The sequence below is a fragment of the Carcharhinus amblyrhynchos genome, chromosome 17 (assembly GCF_965287045.1).
Source record: "Carcharhinus amblyrhynchos chromosome 17, sCarAmb.v2.hapA, whole genome shotgun sequence".
Classification (NCBI taxonomy): domain Eukaryota; kingdom Metazoa; phylum Chordata; class Chondrichthyes; order Carcharhiniformes; family Carcharhinidae; genus Carcharhinus; species Carcharhinus amblyrhynchos.
The window spans coordinates 42,339,269-42,359,914 of record NC_137340.1 but is presented as its reverse complement, the minus strand read 5'-3'; the positions used below and the strand labels follow the sequence as shown (position 1 = coordinate 42,359,914).

Here is a 20,646-nt window from a genome sequence, read left to right as displayed (position 1 = left end):
TATGTCGTTTGTTGAAGAACTGAACTGTAATGTATGTAATGTCTTGGAACTGAGCACTGTAAATGATTGAAGTTGAGGGAATTGGAAATATGACTTTTTTTTGCACTGTTTGTCATGACTGGAAATGCCTTTTCTCTAATGGTTTATTTTAGAGTGTTTATGAATAAAGTATATTTTTGAAAATAAGAAAAAGATGTCCAGCCAGCCACCTTGGTGTGGAGTGACCTGGTGTTACTGAATTGTAATGTATTTTATGCCTTGGAACTGAGCAAATGTAAATGATTGAAGTTGAGGGAATTGTAAATATGTTTTTTTGCACTGTTTGTAATGACTGGAAACGCGTTTCTGGTTTATTTCAGAATATGGTTTATTTCAGAATATTTATGAATAAAGTACATTTTTGAAAATAAGAAAAAAAACATGTCCAGCAGCCACCTTGGTGTGCAGTAACCTGGTGTTGCGTGAGACTTCTCACTATGCCCAAACCAGCCCAACACAAGCATCGTGGAGTAGACTTGCAGTGTAAGTCATCCAGCCCAGTGTGGCAGCACTGAGGCGAGGGAATGCCGGTGGGGGGGGGGGGGGGGGCCGGCCGGAAGGAGGGGGCGGGCGGGAGGGGAAACTAAAGATGTCTCCGCGCTCCGGGACACTGGCGGGCGCTGATTGGTCGCTGCTGTGGGCGGGCTGGGGGCTGGGCCTTTCTGCGATTGGCCGGATGCGCGGCGGAGGTGACGAATCAACAATGCTGTTGCTACCCACGTGACGCGCGGCGGCGGCGAGGAAAAACAAACAGAAGCGACTGGAAGGCGTCGAGATTCAGGCGGAGCGCCGTGTCCTCAAATCAAAATCCCTGACAGTTAGCAAGCCGGCCTCCCCTGCTGTTAAATAATATTATTAACAAAAAACAAACCCATATATAATCTGTACCTCATAAGGGGGGAGGAGGAGGGGAAACAAAAAGGCTCCGGCGCTCCGATTTTATTTTTTTTACATTTTCTCCTCTCCCCAAAGGAGCTCGGTTCAAACGAAACAACGGATTTGTTTTCGTTTAAGTTCGAGCCGCTGCAGGCGCGGGGCGGGCGGGGGGCAGGGGGAGAGCCAAGCGGGCCGAGGGGGCAGCCCTCAGTCACCCCGGAGACACAGCCCTCAGCCGCCCCGGTGAGACAGCTCTCAGCCGCAGCTCCCAAAGGCCGACCCTCCGGCTCACAGCCTCCCCCAACATGGCCACAGAGGCGGAGACGAAATTCAGCAACTCTCCTGCAGGTACTGTGACTGTGTGAGCTTACGATCACTGGGGACGGATTTCACAGTTTTGCATGCAGCAATTCTCTCTTTCTATAGACTATTCTATGTACATATATACGTATGTATGTATGTAGAGAGATGTTCAGGGTGTGCAAGCCTGGATTTGAATATTTAAGTTATTTTCTCTGTAATCAAACCCTGATTGCATCCATGCTGTAAGGTGAAATCTTCTTGGGTGCATGCATTTATTATTTTGTGTGCCTTACTATATTTCTTCCAATGGTAAGAGACTTTCAATGACTGGTGTAAAGTTCCAGGGAGAGACTTTGCATGAGCACGTGCTCTGGTGGAGCCATTGGTATTTACTTGATTTATTTTCCCACTCCTTTCTGTCTCTTCCCCCCTGCTCCCCGCCGTGTAAAGTACAACTTGCGGAGTTTTGCAAACTTGCAAATATACTCATCACTTTGTTTCAGAGGAAACTAGTTTGTTTTTGCACTCCAGTCGGTTGCGCTGTCGCACGTGCTATATACTTCTGTTTTGATCCATAATGGGTTTTAAACTATGACTCACTTCCTTCCACACAAGTACCCCTCTAAATTGGCTTTCGTTTATTATAAGTTGCCTTTTCTTTCAGTATTTAAAATGAGCTTTTGTTCCGCTACCCCAGGCGATCCAGCATCTTTACATGAAACTTGGGAGTTTGTTTATTTGGCGCCTGTGGGCGTGACAGCAACCTTGTGTTTTTTTGCACGCATCTCTGCGTATCGAAGAACTTTACCCCCTTGTTATTTTGAAGTCTAGTTCCTGATGGGTGGGTGAATGCAATCGTTGTTTTACAGATGGTAATAAAGGACTTTATTGTATGTCATTGGCTGAAGGAATTTTCCAGAATGTTGCTCTCTCATTGAATAATGCTGTGTGTAGCCTTTGGTCTCGACCCCACTGGAATAGGTAAACTGGACTCACTTCCATCATGCAGCTCTACCTCAATTCCAGTTCCTGACGTTAGGGGTGAGTCTACGATTATCCTAACCAGGCTGCCACTTTTATAAGTGACACAATTGAGATTCTACCATTAAATAAAACTTACTTGGAAAAATGTTTAAAATACATGTTGTTGTACCATTTTGGATTGGGTGCACCAGACCACATCGGTGGTGTTGTGAACCTGCAGTTCTTATTTTCCAGCAGGTATGTGTGTGACATTAACAGTGTTAAAGTCTTATCACAGTAGTAGGGTGAGTGATGGATCTTGTAAACATTTTAAAATGTGGGACAGTGGTGGGTCTTTTAAAGTTAATTTTGTTCTTGTCCTGTGACAGCATAATGTTTTGTGGTCATTCTCTTGACCTTTTCTATGCATTGCTAGCTATTTCTCTGACATTCAAGCCAGTTTTCTCTAGTTAAACATTGGAAACATAAACTGTAATCTTCTGTTCCCTACCCCCAAAAAATCCATATTTTGGCACTTCCAGACTCAAATACTCCCATGCTTTGTGCCAAGTTCCATTCATCCATTTTCTCTCTTTCTCCCATTCCAAAACCATATTCATTGATGACACTGTCCCATAGTCTTGCGAGAATGGGGTTAACATTCTCGCCCTTATTTAAATTTCTTTGTGTTCTTGTCCTTCCCTATCTCTCTAACCTAATCTAGCTTTACAACCCTTCACTGCAGTGTTCTTGAATTTATCCTTGATAGCTGAGGTTTTCGCTGTTTCACCTCCAAGTCCTAGGTTCTCCTTTCTAAATGTTTCTCCCTCTGCCTTCATCCCATCCTTTAAAGCTTATCTGTTCTTTAAACAAACTTTTTCTTTGTGCTCCTAATGTTGACTCATTTGTCTATCCATTTGTGTCTGTTTAAGGTTCTGTGCAGCACCTTGGGACATTTTTAATCTTATAGTTGTTTATAATATATTAACATTTGGATGAAGGAACCAAGCCTGATATCTCCAAATTTGCAGATGATGCAAAGTTAGGTGAGAGGGTGAGCTTTGAGAAAGATGTAGAGATCCTCCAGTATGCTTTGGAAAAGTTGAGTGGGTGGACAAATTAATGGCAGATTCAGTAAAATTCAGATAAACAAGGTTATCCACTTTGGTAGCAAAAACAGGAAGGCAGGTAACTATCTATCTGGCTATAAATTAGGAGAGGGGAGTGTGCAATGGGTGTCCTCATACACCAGTCACTACGAGAAGCATGCAATTGCAGCAGGGAGTAAAAAAGGCAAATGGTACAACCTTCGTAGCGAGAGGATTTTGAGTGCAGGAACAGGGATGTTTTACTGCAATCATATGGGGCCTTGGTGAGGCGACACCTGGAATATTGTGAGCAGTTTTGGTCTCCTTATGAGGAAGGATGTTCTTGCTGCAGAGGAAGTGCAGAGAAGGTGTACCAGAATGATTCCTGAAATGACAGGACTGATGTATGAGGAGAGATTGAGTTGGTTAGGAATGTATTCGCAGGAGCTCGGAAGAATGAAGAGGGTGCAGGGGGGTGGGATCTTACAAAAAACTATAAGATTCTCACAGAGCTAGACAAAGTAGACGGAAGAAAGATGTTCCCAATGGTGAAGCTATCCAGAACCAGGGGTCCCAGTCTGAGGATACAAGGTAGACTGTTTGGGGGGGGGTGCACGCGGTTCTTTTAGGTAGGTAGACTGTTTGGGAAGAGATGAGGAAAAATTTGTTCACGGAGTGGTCAGTCTATGGAATTCGCTATCACAATGTAATTGAGGCCAAAACATTGTATGTTTTCAAGAAGCAGTTAGATATAGCCTCCTCCTGCTCCTTCCTACTTTTCTATGTTTCTATATAAATGCAGGCTGTCTCATTTGAAGATGATTTGAAATTTCTCCATAAATTTCTCTTTTTACCAAAGGTTTGGCCTTTACCTATGCAGTAAAGATAGATCCATGGCTCTATTGAAGAGTTTTGTTCCTGATTTATTTTGCTTCTGACTGCTGAAATTGACCCCTAAAATTAACTGATCAATATCACCAGATTAACAATTATCACAACTTTGATCAGTTTCTCATTAACTTCAGAGATACAGTCAGATATTATTGGCTTTAATGATTTCCATGCTAGTTGATCCTAGCAATATATACTGTTCAAAGGCCATAAAATATCAGAAAAGATTAAAATAAATATTAGAATTTTTATGGGCTGAAGCAATGCGGTCATTCACTTTTCAGTACTCAGTTTTATTTTTGCCTTGAACATTTTCTTGTCTCCTTGTGGACCCGGAAATCCACCAGAGGGTGTGGATTTCTATTGGTGCCTCCAAAAGTCAACCAAGCATATTATAGTGCAGTCAGTTGTCTCCTCCTTGTTTAATATCTCTCTCCCCTTCCCTTCAACTTTCCAATTTCTGTCAATGAAGCACTGCCTTTTCTCAGCAGAGTGCATGATTCATCCCATTTAAATTGCGCAAGTATCTCAATGCGTTGCAACACTTAAGTTAACTGCTTTCTTGTATTCTTTAGCCAGGGAAATGGCTGTTTTGACAGCTCTTCAAAGGGTTGTTAGTGGACTGGTCTCTATAATGACTAGGGATTTCATTTAAGTTTGTATGCCTGCACTGGATGAACCTGTCAAGTAACTTACAAAATGTATCTGTGGTTGGCGTTGCAATTGGAGGCATGTTCAGGCTGCTACTGCAACAAACGAAATGTGCTTCTATTTAAGCCATTCTTGTGGTTAGAAAGTTGTGTTGGAAGATTTCCCAAATGGGGATGATTTGCTATCTTCATTTGGCTTCAAACCTTTAGCAGCCTTTTATTAACTCAAAGTTTATGTGGTGGTGTTAGCATGCAGAATTATCCCATTTTTGTCAGTCAGAGGCCACGTTTATGAATCCTGATTGGCTGTTGGTCAAACTGTTTTACTTCAAATCACTATTCTGAACTGTCCAAATAAGAACTCTGCTTGACTCTCAACTGGCTAATATTCTAATTCTACTGTAAAGTTGACCAGGAAAACTTATGGTTTTTTTTAAAAAGCTTGGCTTTTTAATTAAATGAACTGTTTAAATAAATGTTATTCCTATTTCTTGAGTTTATAAAGAGATTTGCTTTTTGGGGATATGGGTCTCAACATCACTGAAGAATAATTTTTACGTTCCACAGTTGGAAGAAAGTCTGCCATATCCTCCACTCTCTCCCCAGAATGCTTTATCACCTCCCTCCTGCGTCTCCCAGCACTCCCTTTCTGACTTCATTGCTGAAACTGCTGAATCAACGGTACTGTTCTACTTCCGTTATTCTTCACATGTATTTAGGCAGGATGCTTCAACAAACTGTTCTATATTATGAGCATGACTGACGAACGTATTTTCCTACTCTCTCAAAAGACCTGTTGACAGATCCTATTGAACGCTTTTTTTATCTTCACCAGCATTCTTCACCTACCTCACCACCACCATGGATCCAGAGCACAGGCACAGAGTTAAGGCCAATTACCCTCATTCCCATGAGTCTAAATAATTTAATCATTGTTTGAATGATGAAAGTAGGCAGTAAAAATGAAGCTCTGAATACACCACTATTAAATATGTTCACCCTATGGTTTAATTGATATATAACTTGAGCAGATAAACCTGCGTTGATTTTGCATTATTGTAATTGTCATATTTGCATCCTTGTCTATTGAATGCGTGTTGATTACTTGAGAAAGGAATGTGAAAGGCAAAAGATTATTGGTTGAATCGAGCAAGATGTTCGGATTTTAAAATCTTGGGAGGAAGAGAAACTGATAAATTTCACTTTTGAAGTTTGTTGAAGAACGAGTAGAGGATTGAGTTTTGATTTCAGTGCTATGATTGTGAATAGTGGTGGAAAAGCGATGATGTAATTGAGCTTAGGAAGAATGAGAGAAAAGATCACAAGCAGTGCCATTATGATGAAGAAAGTAGATATAAACTCTGATAGAGAGGCTGCAAGTGAAAGAGGGCTACCTATCAAATGACATACTGTTTTTGGTCACCTGTTTGCTTGTCTAGACTTTATTAAATGTGCATATTTATATGTAATTCAATGCCAGTTGAGCTGCCTTGTGTTTTAAAAAAAATGATACCAAGAGAGCTTCTGACAAGATTTGTGTACTTTGCTGCAGTATTAAGCTATCAAATAATCATATTCTTAGGGAAGGTATGTATTAACAACAACTTGACTTGTATAGTTCCTTCAAAATAGGAAATATTCCATGGTGCTCCACAAAATTGTAATCCGAGGACGAGTGACTAAATGATTGGTGAAATAGGTAAGTGTCTGAAATGAAGCATTTGAAAGGCTCTCAAAGTTTGTGGTGCACTTTCATTCCTTAATTGTAGGATGAGAGCTGTGGGACATCAGACGGCAAATGTGTACTCACTTGAGTTGTCCTAAGTACCATTTACATCTAACCCAAATCCTAAGAGTTTGATATATTTAGTAAGAACAAATCCAGTTTATGCGCATTTTGGTTGTTTTTTGATAGGTATGTATTTTGATTTCTCTTTTAGACAGAAGACCAGGTGAATAGTTGGCACACTAGTTTGCAGTTAGTATCTGTGTTTGATGTAACTCACAGGAGGTGTGCATGCTACAGGCCAGTCGAAGTAGGGTGTTTCATTTGTTACGTTGAGATTTGCCATTGTCACAGATCTTGCGGGTGCAAGTGTCAACTGCTACTGGTATAAATTGTTTTTCTGTGCTAGTCTCCGCCTTAAAAAGTACACTTTATATTGTACTTTTACTAAATGTTGAACACCATTGTTGACTTAATGGCTCAACTTGCTGTTTCAGAACTTGACAACAGTACTAGTAACATGTTGTCTGGAGATGAAGATCAAACTGAAGCCATTATGCTGCCAAATGAAATCAATGGGAACTGGACATCACGAGAGACGTCCATTCATGAAGCTCGGGTGAAGGCCAAAGCCAAGAGACGTTTGAGGAAGAACTCTTCTCGGGATTCTGGACGAGGAGACTCTCTCAGTGATAATGGGGAGAGTAGTCGGAATCTTGCCCCCACTAGTCCGAAGGGGAAAATGTTGGACAGGAAATCACGGATGGGGAAAGGAAGAGGACTGCCCAAGAAAGGCAAGTACTTGTTTTGGAACTGACTAACATTCAAGGATACACTTTCTATACTGAACATTTTGAGGAGGAAGATGTGGGCTGTGTTGAGGTAAAGTCTTGCAACGTATTTTTTAAACGTAAACATTCAGGAAAGCAACAGGCCATTAAACTCAGTGGTATCCTTTGATACTGATGTCTCTTGCGGTCTGCATGCTACTATTATTATTTGCCTTTCTTGGTAACATGTTTCAGAATTCTGTTATCCTAGTTTTGCATGCCTTCTTTACTCTTAATTTGTGTTCCTCTGGTATTTGAGATCCTCTTTATGGTGAACAACTTGTGTGGATCACTTTTATTGATTCCTTTCAGTGGTTTGACAATGCCATGGTCTTTGGCATTTCCAAAGAGAGCCTAACTCCATTGATTTCTCCTTGTACCTGAGGAATGACTGATGCCTGGAATCACCTTTTAAAAGCCTCTTGAGAGCAACAATATCTTTCCCATGTTTATCATATTAGATGGGATCTGATTCAGCATCATCTACATTGACAATGCAAGTTCTAGATTTGTAGTTTATCCATCTGTTATTTACTACTGTACTTTAACCCAGTAGTGGAATGATAGTTATGACAACAGTGATTTTCTTGAAAGCCTGGAGAATGGCTTATTTTAATCCTGCCTTGATATGCGAAGAGTTAAAATTCAGCTTCATTCACAGAAATGATGCCCAGCTTGACGTGGTACAGTGTTGCTGCAATTACTTGTTTGGCCCCTGCTCGGTTTGTTGCGAGAGAAAGAAGCCAGACTACTTAATTAAAATAACATGTTTCGACTAGTTTTTTTTTAAACATTATTTAAATTATTTTAAAGCATTTTATTAACTGCCCAATTGTGAATCTTATCAAAAATTGAATTCTGTCAAGGACTTAAAGATACCTTAATTTGTGAATGTAAAAAGAACAATTAAGTTTGGAAGTAGAGTTTGGTATAGATTCCAAATGCAGGTATAAGGTTCTCATCATTTATGTATATGGTACATTTTCTGTAATACTTTTCTTTTTCAACAGACTTTCCAATTTATGGCTCCTGCTTTTAAATAGCTATATAGTGTACTATCTTTACTCCTATTCCATGACTTCTAACTACTTAATTGTGCTTGTGTCTATATAGGAGCAGGCACTGCCATCAGAGGATATTTAGATGAGCAGAGGTACTTTAAATCAGTGCTTTAGGGAGTAGGGAGGTAGTGGAATTTGGAGGTACTTTGAATGATGAGGGAGATTGATTAAGATGTGGACTGCAGTGCCACATCTTGGGAGCCTGGTAAAAAGAGCATTAGAGGATGTGATACTCGTGGGTCAATGACTTGAGCGATGTAATCTCTGGACAATGTCTGAAAGATGAATTAAATACCTTGGATTCTTTATTCAGCTACTTTGGATGAACTGCTGGGTGATTCTGTAATGAATTCCTGCTGTGATGCCAGCCATAAAATGGCTGGTGAGAACTGATGTAATTGTTAGGTTTTGGCAGAAATTGTATTTACAGGAAATTGTGGTATTTTGTGATTCGTTTCAGTCAGCCATAGGAAACTGCCGTTTGCTTTGTAAGTAGCCTTGGTTAGAATCATTTCATGCTGTCATTTTTAATTCCCAATAAAATTCAAGTGCATTGTAGGAGTCAGGCAAAGAAGTCTGATTCTAAAATTGTACCCCAGTGTAATTAGATTCAAGGTTTTAAGGAGCAAATGCTGTTGGGACTGTGGATGCAGTTGGGACTGTGCATGCAGCCGGATTTTCTTCTGTAACTGAAATGAAATTTGGCCAATTGCCCTGTCCCATTCATAATATATTCGGCAGATTTGCTGTATTTATCCTGATTGTCGATCTCCCCAGAGTTGGAGATTTATTGCTGATTCGTATAGACAAGCTGCTTGTGGCCAAAATATAGTGATTTAAGCCAATGTCAAGTGATATCCAGGGGCTGGGTGTAAAGCAGCCCGTCATTGGGGAACGTGGTGACCAAACGCACTTAACTTGGGAGACACCCTATGTCATTTTCTCGGTGGCAGCAAAACCTCCCCAATTAAGTCCTGGCGGCTGCTGCTAGCAGAATGTCAGTTAGATTCATGAGCCAATTGACACCCATTATCTGAGGTTGCTGCAATTTAATGTTGGTTCAGGGGTTAAATGGAGGTAGCGTGGCTTTGTCATTCAGTACAATTATGGCTGATCTAATCTTGGTCTCATTTCCACCATCTTGCCTGCTTCCATAACCCCTCATTTCGCTCCTAATAAAAAACCTATCAATATCCTCATTTGTTTAATGTTCTGACATTCTCTGCATTCTGAAGTAGAGAATTTCACAGATTCACAGCCCTTTGAGTGAAGTAATTCCCTCTCTTTTTTAAAACTACAGCCTCTTGTTCTAGAATGCCCAACAGGGGGGAACATCCTCTCTACCTCTACCCTGTCGAACCACTTTAGCATCTTATATACGTCAATTAGATCTCCTGTCATTCTTCTAAACTCCACCAAGTATTGACCTAAACTGCTTAATCGCTCTTCATAGAACAAATCCTTCATTGCTGGAATCTAATTAGTGAACCTTCTCTGAACCACTTCTAATGCATTCGCATCCTTCCCCAAAGCTGTGCGCTATACTCAAGATGTGGTCTTGCCAATACCCTATACAATAGCAATAGCACTAGCACTTCCCTACTTTTATAATCTATTCCTTAGACATGAATGCCAAAATTCCATTTGCATTCCTTATCGCCTGCTGCACTTGCGTACAAATTTTCTGCAATTCATATACAAGGACAGTCAGATCTCTTTATACCAAAGCATTTTGAAGTTTCTCTCCGTTTAGGTAATTAGTTGCCCTATTCCTCTGACCAAATTGGATAACCTCACACTTATCCACATTAAATTCCATCTGCTAAATTTTAACCTACCAATTGGTAAATTTCTTATTTCCTCATTGCAACTTGCTTTTCCACATTTAAAAAAAGCATCGTCTACAAATTTGGCTGTAGTACATTGTATCCCTGCATCTTGACCAAACCGTGTTGCACACCACCAGTTAAAGCTTACCAACTAGATAAATACCCATTTATCCCCATTCTGTTTTCAGTTGGTTAGCCAATCTTCCACCCAAGCTAATATATTACCCCAATTCCTTACCTTGTGTGCGGCACCTTATCAAATGCCTCTGGAAGTACAAATGTACTCACTACATCTGCAGGATCCCCATTGTCCACTTAGCCTGTAACATCTTCAAAGAACTGTAGCAAATTGGTCAAACACGATTTACACTTCACCTCTTGACATTCAGTGCCATTACCATTGCTGAATCCCCCACTATCAACATCCTCGGGATTATCATCGAGCAGAAACTGAGCTGGACTAGCCACATAAATACTATGGCTACTGGAGCAGATCAAAGGCTTGGAACCCTGTGGCAAATAAATAATCACCTGACTCCCCAAAGTCTGGACACCATCTGCAAGGCACAAATCAGAAGTGTAATGGAACACCATCTTCTTGTCTGGATGCGTCCAGTTTCAACAGCATTCTAGAAGCTTGGCACCATCCAGAACAAAGGCTTGTTTGCTACTCCTTTCACAAATATTCAACCTCTCCACCACCAATGAACAGTAGCAGCAGTTTGTACCATGTACAAGATGTACTGTAGGAACTTTCAAACCACGACTGCTATCATCTGGAAGGACAAGAGCAGCAAGTACCTGGAAACACCACCACCTGGATGTTTCCCTCTAAGCCATTCAACATCCTGAGTTGGGAATGTATCACCATTCCTTCACTGGTTGGGTCAAAATCCTGGAATTCCCTCCTTAACATTGTGCGTGTATCTACATCTTAGGGACTGCACCGGTTCAAAGAGGCAGCTCATCACCACGGGCAATAAATGCTGGCCTGGCCAGCAACATCCACATCCCATTAATGAATTTTAAAAAAATGATGCTGACTTTCGTTTTGATTTTCCAAACGCCCTGTTATTGCTTCCTTAATAATGGATTCCAACAATTTCCCAAAGACTTTCTGCCTGTCTCCCATTTTGAACAGGAAGTTATATTAGCCTTTTCCCAATCCACCGAACCTTTCCAGAATCCAGGGAATTTTGGAATATTAAAACCAGTGCTTCCACTATCTCTGCTGCCACTTCATTTAGGATCCTAGGATATAGACCATCAGGCCCTGGGGATCTGTCTGCCTTTAATTCCAATAGTTTGCTCAGTAGTTTTTCTCTAGTGTTTTACATTGCTCCTTTTCAACAACCTCTACCTTTCCTGTTACTATATGGATGCTTCTCATGTCCTCCACCGTGAAAACTGAGGCAAAATAGTGATTTATTATCTCAATCATTTCTGCGCTCCCATTTTTAATTCCCCAGCCTCATCCTCTTGAGGTATCAACACTGACTTCAGTTATTCTCCCCTTTTTTATGTACTTATAGAATCTTTTGCTATCTCAACCTCTATCATAATTTAGCATTAAGTTTTTATTTCTTTCTTAGTAACCCTTTTGTTGTTCTGTAATATTTTCCCAGGCCTCCAACCTGCCACTGATCTTTGCATTACGGGATGCTTTAGTTTTTGCCTTTATTATCTTTAATCCACTTGCTTAGCCATGGATGCATTGCGTTTTCCTCCTTTTACAATCTTTCTTCCTTTCTGAAATATATTTTAGTTGGGAGGAATGGACTATCTCCTTAAATGTCTGCCACTGCTCATCAATTGTCCTACCTGTCAGTCTTTCTGCTCTGTCCACTAGGACCAAATCTGTCCTTGTGCCGTAGATACTTTGGTTTAACACAGACACTTTTGTGTGGAAGTGAAGTTTATTACCCTGGAACAGAACTTGGAATTCATGCGTGCTATGATCCTAGAGGATTCTTTACTACAAGATCATTAATTTATTCCATCTCATTACACAGTAGTAAATCCAAAATAACCTTCTCCCTAGTCGGGATTTCAAAATGATCCTAGGTCTCTTGTGGATGCATTACCACCAGCTGTCACTACTCCTGCTGGCATTGGCCCTTCATTGTCTCCAGCTCTCCACAGGCAGGACATACAGTGCAGGGGTCCTCAATCACAGGCAAGGCCAAGGCACTTGATTCCCTTCGGTCTCCTCCTCTCCCCGCCCCCCCCCAAGCTCTTCAGCTAATGGATATAATCTGTTGGCGCAACAGAATTTCTTTTGGCCCAGGAATCACTTTGCTTTGTTACATGTGCTGTCCCTTGCGTCTGAAAATATTTGCCTCAGGGCTATAATCTAAATAGATTATTAGCTACAGTGTAATTTTATACTCACGGATGTTGACAAAGTTTATATTAAAGATATCTATTTTCCATTTTGGTCACCTATCTGAAAGGAATGATTGCCCCATGAGGAGTATGTCTACTATCTGCAGTCACAATATATGTTTGGTTGCCAAGGTGCTCACAATTCATATTTATTTTCAAACTGAATCTCTAAGTGGGAAGTCAAGTCAGTCAGGGGGAATGGAACACTTTTTTGCTTTTTGCCCCAATTATTCACATCAATTGCAGCATGAGTTAAGTGCAAGCTTATTACTATCTATTTTTAACTGAACCTTGAACTGGAGTCTTGGTTGCAACCCTAGAATGCCATCTGAGATATTTCTAGCTACCCCATCAGTCATCCATGCACGTCACATGATTATAGATTGGTTGTGGCGTGTAATTTTGTTAAAATGGTTATATATATTGTTGAGATGGTAACTATTAACTATCTGAGTGCAGTGACTGTGGAGGAGATCATAAGGGGTGGGAAAAGTATGTGGACGGAGTTTTTTAAGTTGCTGTACGTAAATGGTTAGATGTAGTGTTGCATCTGTAATTTCTTAAGTAGTGAATTCATAATTTGCCAGGTGCTTGGGAGTGAAATAGGTGCTATTAGTCCAGTTTGTTCTCCTATTGACGGGGGAATTAGTGATGGCCACGTTCTAAAATTTATAGTCTCTCAGTTTGTGGACTGTGGCTTTTATTATTGGGAGCAGCATCTAAAAAATGGATAGTTGGGTGGAGAATTGTTCATAGAATACATTTCTATCCTTTCTTAGTTGAAAATGCAATATTTATGGCAGTATATAAACGGAACCAAGAGAGTATCTCAAATTTGAAAAGTGATTTATGTTTTACTGCACCAGCCAGTGAGGAAAGATAACACCTGCAATGTACCTACAGTTCAGAAGGATTACCAGTAGATACTTGTGAGCGTCATGATTTTTTTTAAACAAAATATCTGATGTAAACAATGTAAAAGATTCCTATTATGTCAAAACCATAAGAAGTACATTTACTATAATAATTATTTTTGCAGGAACCATATTAAAATGGCTCATGTACTGACCCTGCGCAAGATATACAAATTAAGTAATCATGATTGTATGGAAGTGGAGATCGTTGGAAACCTAGTTAATTTTCTTGGTTTACAGTTAACCTGAATGTAAATGTATCGTATGAAAATAAAAATCCAGAGCTTGCTTGTTTCTTAGATAAAAATTGCAAATTATTTTCTAGTGACGGTGTAAAATGATAGAGCTGGTTGTATCTAACCAAATACGACTAGAACAGAACTGCGAATGTTCTTATTAGTTAGCAGTTCTACCTAACAAATGCAGCTGGGATAGGAGCAAATGTTCATTTGGTTAATAGTTGCTGCAATTTGTTTGACATCGGATGTCACTTCAATCTGTATTCTCCAAAGAGTCTGGAATAGAATTTCTAATTATATATTTTTAAACAATATTCAGATTTCAGTTTTGAAAACCTGTATCAATTTGGGTTGTTAAAATAGTAAACACATATTTGTTCTCTTATTTTAACTTACTCAACATTCATGTCCTTTTGGTAGGTGGAGCAGGAGGTAAAGGTGTCTGGGGGACACCTGGTGAGGTGTATGATTTGGAGGAAGTGGACGTTCGAGATCCCAATTATGATGAAGATCAGGTAAGTGAATATTAAGCAACAGATAATTCTTTTTGAAACTTTGTTGGTCAAGGCTTATTAAATAACCTATGGTTAGTTGTATATGTATGGGTTCCTCTTATTTTTCAAACTTACTTAATTCCTTTCTTGGCCATTAAAGTATTAATTTTCGCACAATGATTAGCACTACTGCCTCACAGCGCCAGGGACCTTGGTTCGATTCCCAAATTGGGTCACTGTTTGTGCGGAGTTTGCACATTCTCCCTCTGGGTGTCCTCCCACATTCTGAAAGACGAGCTGCTTAGGTGCGTTGACCCGAACAGGTGCTGGACTTTGGCAACTAGGAGAATTTCACAGTAACTTCATTGCAGTGTTAATGTAAGGCTTACTTTACAGTCCAAAGATTTGCAGGTTAGGTTGATTGGCCGTGCTAAGAAATTGCCCCTTTGCATCCAGGGATGCGTGGGTTAGAGAGATTAGTGGGTATAACATGTAGGGATATGGGGGTAGGGCCTGGGTGGGATTGTATTCGGTGCAGACTCGATGGGCCGAAGGGCCTTGTTCTGCACTGTAGGGTTCTGTGGTACTTGTGACTAATAAATAAACTTTATTTTACTGGAAAAATAAATACTTTGCTTCGTTGGTCAGGTTGAAACATCTCCCTTAGTACCCCTTCCTCTGTTCTGGGTGAAGGTCATAGAGTCATAGTCATAGAGGTTTACAGCATGGAAACAGGCCCTTTGGCTCAACTTGTCCATTCCAGCCCACCTCCTCCCCTGCCCTTTTTTAAACCCCTAAACTAATCCCAATTGTCTGCATTTGGCCCATATCCCTCTACCCATCTTACCCATGTAACTATTTAAATGTTTTTTAAAAGACAAAATCGTATCCGTTCTACTACTACCTCTGGCAGCTTGTTCCAGACACTCACCACCTTTTGTGTGGAAAAAATTGCCCCTCTGGACACTTTTTTTTAATCTCTTCCCCCTCACTTTAAACCTATGCCCTCTTGTTTTAGACTCCCCTACCTGTGGGGAAAGACATTGATTATCTGGCTGATCTATGCCCCTTCTTATTTTATAGTCTTCTATAACATCAGCCCTCAGCTCCCTACATGCTAGAGAGAAAAGTCCCAGTCTACCCAGCCTCTCCTTATCACTCAATCCATCAAGTCCCTCGCATCCTAGTAAATCTTTTCTGCACTCTTTCTTGTTCAACAATATCCTTTCTATAATAGGGTGACCAGTATTGCACACAGTATGGCCCAAGTGTGGCCTTATCAATGTCTGTATAACTTCAGCAAGATGTCCCAACTCCTGTATTTGGTGTTCTGACTGGGGAAACTAAGCATGCCGAATGCCTTCTTCACCATTCTGTCCGCCTGTGACTCCACTTTCAAGGAGCTATGAAAATGTTCCCCTAGATCTCTTTGTTCTGTAACTCTCCCCAGTGCCCTAGCGTTAACTCGTTTCCCCATAGCAATGCAGTGGTGACTCTCCAGAAACAGGTGGAGCTTAGAATTGAACCTAGTTATTCATTTAGCATACTGACTGTGATCACTGTGATTAATCTAAATTTCTACCCACACACATCTCAACTTCCGAGAAACGCTCTCTGGATAATTGCACTGCAAATGTTACTGAGATAGGCAATTTTCTGGTCTGCTCAGTGAACATTGGTTGGAATACTGAATTTTGCAGAAAAAAAATCTTTTTGTTATGCCTTTCACAATGTCCCAAGATGTGCCTTTCTCAGTATCCCAAGATGTTTCCAATGAATTGCTTTATATTGTCACAATTTCTGTGTATTGATTGTTTCATAGATGCTGGGTGCCACAAAGTGCTATAAGATGCACATCCAGTTAGCCTGTTTTTGTAAGTGCTCGTTGAAGCAAATTTTGACTAGGGAATGGGGAGAAGTTCTGCTTTTTGAACAGTGCAGTAAAATCTTGACATCCACCTTGAAAGACCAGTCAGGGCTCGGTTTACTATCTGGTCCTAAGGATGGACACTATTGTCTTTTCTTCCACAACACTAATGACACAAGACAAGTAAAATGTTTGGAAGTTGAAGACATTCATGGAAATGCCATTCAAGCCTTGAGAAGATGAGAAAAAAACAAGGATCCACAGAACCGTCATAAGTTTAAAGCAGTCTGTTTTCTGTCCTGTGGTTGATGTCAGTTCATGCAATGTCTCCTCTTTAATGAGCAGACTACCATGCGACTCTATCTAGCATCAGCAGGATGCCAAATATTTTCAATTAGGAAATTTTTTTCAGTTTACACTACCACTGGATGACAAAATTTTAGTTTTATTGTATATCTCAACAGGAGAATTGCGTGTATGAGACAGTGGTTCTACCCTTAGATGAAGGGGTTTTTCAGAAAACTGTGACTCCAATTGTACAAGAATATTTTGAACATGGGGACACCAATGAGGTTCTGGTATGTATTCAGATATTTAACTTAATGTGAAAATAAGTGAGCTGTTTGGAATGGTTCAGGTTCTTTGTAGCTTTTCCCTACATATTGATTTTCAAAGCAGAGTAGTCTATAATTTTATAGCTGTTTGATCCTTACAGGATGGAAGTAATGTTAAAGAATTATTGGGTGGAAGCATGAGAGAATTTAACATTGTACTTATTTAATTTGCTTAGGGCAAGATATTTTTCACTATATTTGCTCCTTTGAATCACGTTATCTCTGTTCATATTTGCCTTTGAACACTAAAAATGTCTACATTCTGTGAAGCTTGTTGATAGGTAGTTAATAACATTTAATTTAGTATTTTTAATAAGTTATATTAACACATGCATTATTAATTAAATGCTTCATTCATAGATGAGTTTCAAAATTTTGCAAATAATCATTGTATCACCACTGAGCCACAGGACGTAATAATTGCAGGTTTAAGGCATGGGCCTCTGAGGTAAGTACTGGATTTAATCCCTGAAAGAGAATGTGTTGACTTATTCCACTGCCTACATGTTGCTTGTCTGGTCCAGTGGTTCTCAAAATGTGGTCCACCATATGATCTGTGGGCTGCTCCAAAATGCAAGTCACTGATATACAGCATCATGATTGAGGTCATTTGAGAGCACAAGCCAGAACATTCATCCCCGCATACATGGATCACACAACTAGACAGGCACTCCCAAGTGTGGCAAGTGCGAGCAACAAAAATATGGTTTTATAAGCAAGATTTATGTTACAGTATACAATGGCAAGATGGTAGTGAGTGTAATCTCTTTACCAACGGTTCATCACTTGATTTGGTTCTCTTATTTTCTTGAGACTACTCTGGTTCCCACGCATTTATGCTTTTGCTACTTGCTCCCTCTCGAGCTCTTGTTACAGTTTAATGTACCATTTAGTCTTTGAAATGTCTGGAATGCATATTAATGCTTGATGGTTACTCAATATTCCATTTCCAAATTAAATTATCTTCGGGTGGTCATTGTTCAAGACAAAGTCTTTCTGGCTACTTGGCACTGTTTGCTGTGTGGAAGTTTAAAAAAAATCACATTTTCTGGGAGCTATACAGAGAGGAGCTGAGTGGCCATCTTAGAATTCATAAGGTCTGAGCTCCATATTTACACACAACATTAATTTATATATTGATGCCCAAAGCTATTTTTATTCTCTTCTTAATAAATAGTAGATCTTGCAGCAGTGTGTTCCAGTCTCTTATCTATCTGGGTAAAGGGAACATGATTGTGATTGGTGCTGGCCAATCATCTCAGCCTTAAGACATTGTTGCCAGTTCCCCAGAGCAATACCTTGGGCCCAACCACCTTCAGCTGCTTCATCAGTGTTCCTCCCTCCAACACCTGATGTGTTGACAGTTGTGTAATATTCAGTATCATTTGCAAATCCTCAGATATTAGAAAAATCTGTGCTTGCATATAGCAAGATCTGGACAACATAAAGCTTGGACTGGAGAAGTGGCAAGTCACACTTGCACCACACATGTGCCAGGGACATGAATATGACCCTCTTCCTTGATGTTCAACAGCGTTACCATTGCTGAATTCCCCCACGAGCATCTTGGTGGTTATCACTGACTGGAAATTTAACTGAACAAGGCTTATAATACTGTGTGCGAATACTCTGATCACAATAGCAAATTAGAGGCTGGGAAGTTTGCAGCATGTAACCCACTTCTGACTTCCCAAAGCCTATCTGTCACCTGCAAGACACAAGTCAGGAGTGTGATGGAGCACTCTTTGTCTGGATGTGTGTGGCTACTCCAGAAGCTTGACGCAATCCAGATAAAGCCCACCCACTTTATTGGCACCCCATCTACCACCTTAAATGTTCACTTCCTTCGGCACATACATCAGCAGCAGCATGTACCATCTACTCAATACACTGCAGGAATTCACCGAGGCTTCTTTGACAGCACCTGCCAAATCCACAACCTTTACCACCACAAAGAATAAGGGATGCTTGAGAACACCTGTCAGCTACCTTCCAAGTCTCGCACCATCTTTTAGAACTATGTTGCCATTCCTGTAGCGCCGAATCAAAATTGTTTATCCATTTCTGTAGTCACTGACTCATCTCAACACCCAGTCCAGCAACACCTCAAATTTAAAATATTTAATCTGAGCATCCACTCATGGTCTTAAACCTTTCTCCTCCAGTCGTAGGTTTTGCATCTCTTTCCCAGCAACCCCACATCTCCGTACTTCTCTAGCTCTGCTCTTCTGTGCTTTCCTGATTTTCATCGCCTCATCATTGGTGACCATGCCAAGACTCTAAGTCTGGATTTACCTCCCTAACCCTCTCTGTTTATCTACCTCCTTTTTAGATGCTTCTTAAAGCCTTATCTTTTTGACTTAAGCTTTTGGCCACTTGTCCTTATACCTCACTTGGCTCAATGTCAGATTTTATTAATGCTGCTGTGAAGCTCCACTGGACACTTCATTACATTGAAGTTGGTTTGCAAATGCAAGTTGCTGTTGTTTATTGGGAGTAAAAAATGAATCTGTACTTGTAGTGGCATTTTTCACATCTCATATAATCTGGAAATACATGCCAGCCAATTTGCATTAAGCAGTACTCCATTGATAGTAGTGAGATAAATGACCAGTTAATCTCTTTTGGTGATGATGATTGAAATTTAAATGATGTCCAGACAGACAACTCCTTCCTTTTCTGGGAGTAGGACTGAGTTGTGAAGAAAGTTACTTATGCCTGTTTTATTGCTGGCTGCTGAGGTAGTTGTGACCCCTGAAGTACAGAATTATGTAATTTCAACCTTTGGACCACATTCGGTAGGATTAATTTGGAACTTAGCGTTTCAACTTTGGACCACATTCAGTAGGATTAATTTGGAATTTAGCATTGTATATGTGCTCCCTTCCATATATTCTAGGTTATGGCATTAGAATCATAGAATAATCCCTGCAGTGCAGAAGAGGGCCATTTGGCCCATCAAGTCTGTACCGACTCTCCATGGAGCATCTTACACAGGCCTATCCACATACTTACCATAACTAATCATCCTAATCTACATACCTTTGGACTGTGGGAGCACCTGGAGGAACCCACATAGGCACAGGGAGAATGTGCAAACTCCAGACAGATAGTCACCCAAGCCAGAATTGAACTCTGGTCCCCGGTGCACTGAGGCAGCAGTGCTAACCACTGTGCCTCCCACTTTAATAAGAACACTTTTCTTCAAGCAGCAATTAAGTGAGATTATCCCCATATAGTGGAAATTTGCTGGCCTCTTCCTGATGCTTGGGTGGACCAGAGAAAAGTACAAAACAATAACATGATGAAATTTGAATATAATCCAAGATCAGAGTTGGTTAAAACCAGACACCTTTTTGGAACAAAAACAAATTTAGCGCAGCAATTCCACATTTACTTGCAGTCATGCTTTAATGTAAGTTGTTAGACCTGTTTCAGCAGATACTGCCATTTATATGGCTGAGCACGGTAACTTGAATTAAATGCTGTAGCCTTGTGCCCAGTATGCTACTTGTTACACAATATACCCATTACTATCATTACCAAAACTCAAAATTGTCAGCAGCAGTGAAAAGGACTAAACACTTCTGGAACTATAATATTGTTCATGATTTTCTTTTCCCACCTGCCCGCTGTTTCCATGGTCTTTATCCAAAACGCTTGCAGGTTCTGGAGGCACAGTCAGGCACGTACATCAGCTAATAGCTTCTGATCACAGTGCCAACAGTAGATTTTTATAGATCCGTTGCCCCCGTTTGGTTACAGAGCTTTGCAGAATGGGCTATTTAGTGCCTTTTCTGTGAAACCTATCATGTATATGAGATATCGTCACTATCAGTTCATTTCGCCCATCATCTCAGATTATTTATCTGAACGG

The 20,646-nt window shown here is 40.4% G+C and overlaps 1 protein-coding gene across 2 annotated transcripts in view; it reads left to right on the top strand.

Moving 5' to 3' along the window:
* The first annotated feature begins 1,111 nt into the window (after positions 1-1,111).
* pdcd4b (programmed cell death 4b) overlaps positions 1,112-20,646 on the top strand; it is a 41,930-nt gene continuing 22,395 nt past the window's right edge. Inside the window, exons 1-4 of one of the 2 annotated variants that reach the window (XM_080205862.1) lie at positions 1,112-1,263; positions 7,034-7,330; positions 14,215-14,309; positions 16,620-16,733. In XM_080205862.1, the coding sequence (XP_080061988.1) occupies positions 1,221-1,263; positions 7,034-7,330; positions 14,215-14,309; positions 16,620-16,733 (549 nt within the window). In that variant the 5' untranslated portion in view covers positions 1,112-1,220. Of the gene's footprint in view, positions 1,264-2,125; positions 2,260-7,033; positions 7,331-14,214; positions 14,310-16,619; positions 16,734-20,646 lie in introns of those variants that run through there. The other variant, XM_080205861.1, reaches the window with a different exon arrangement.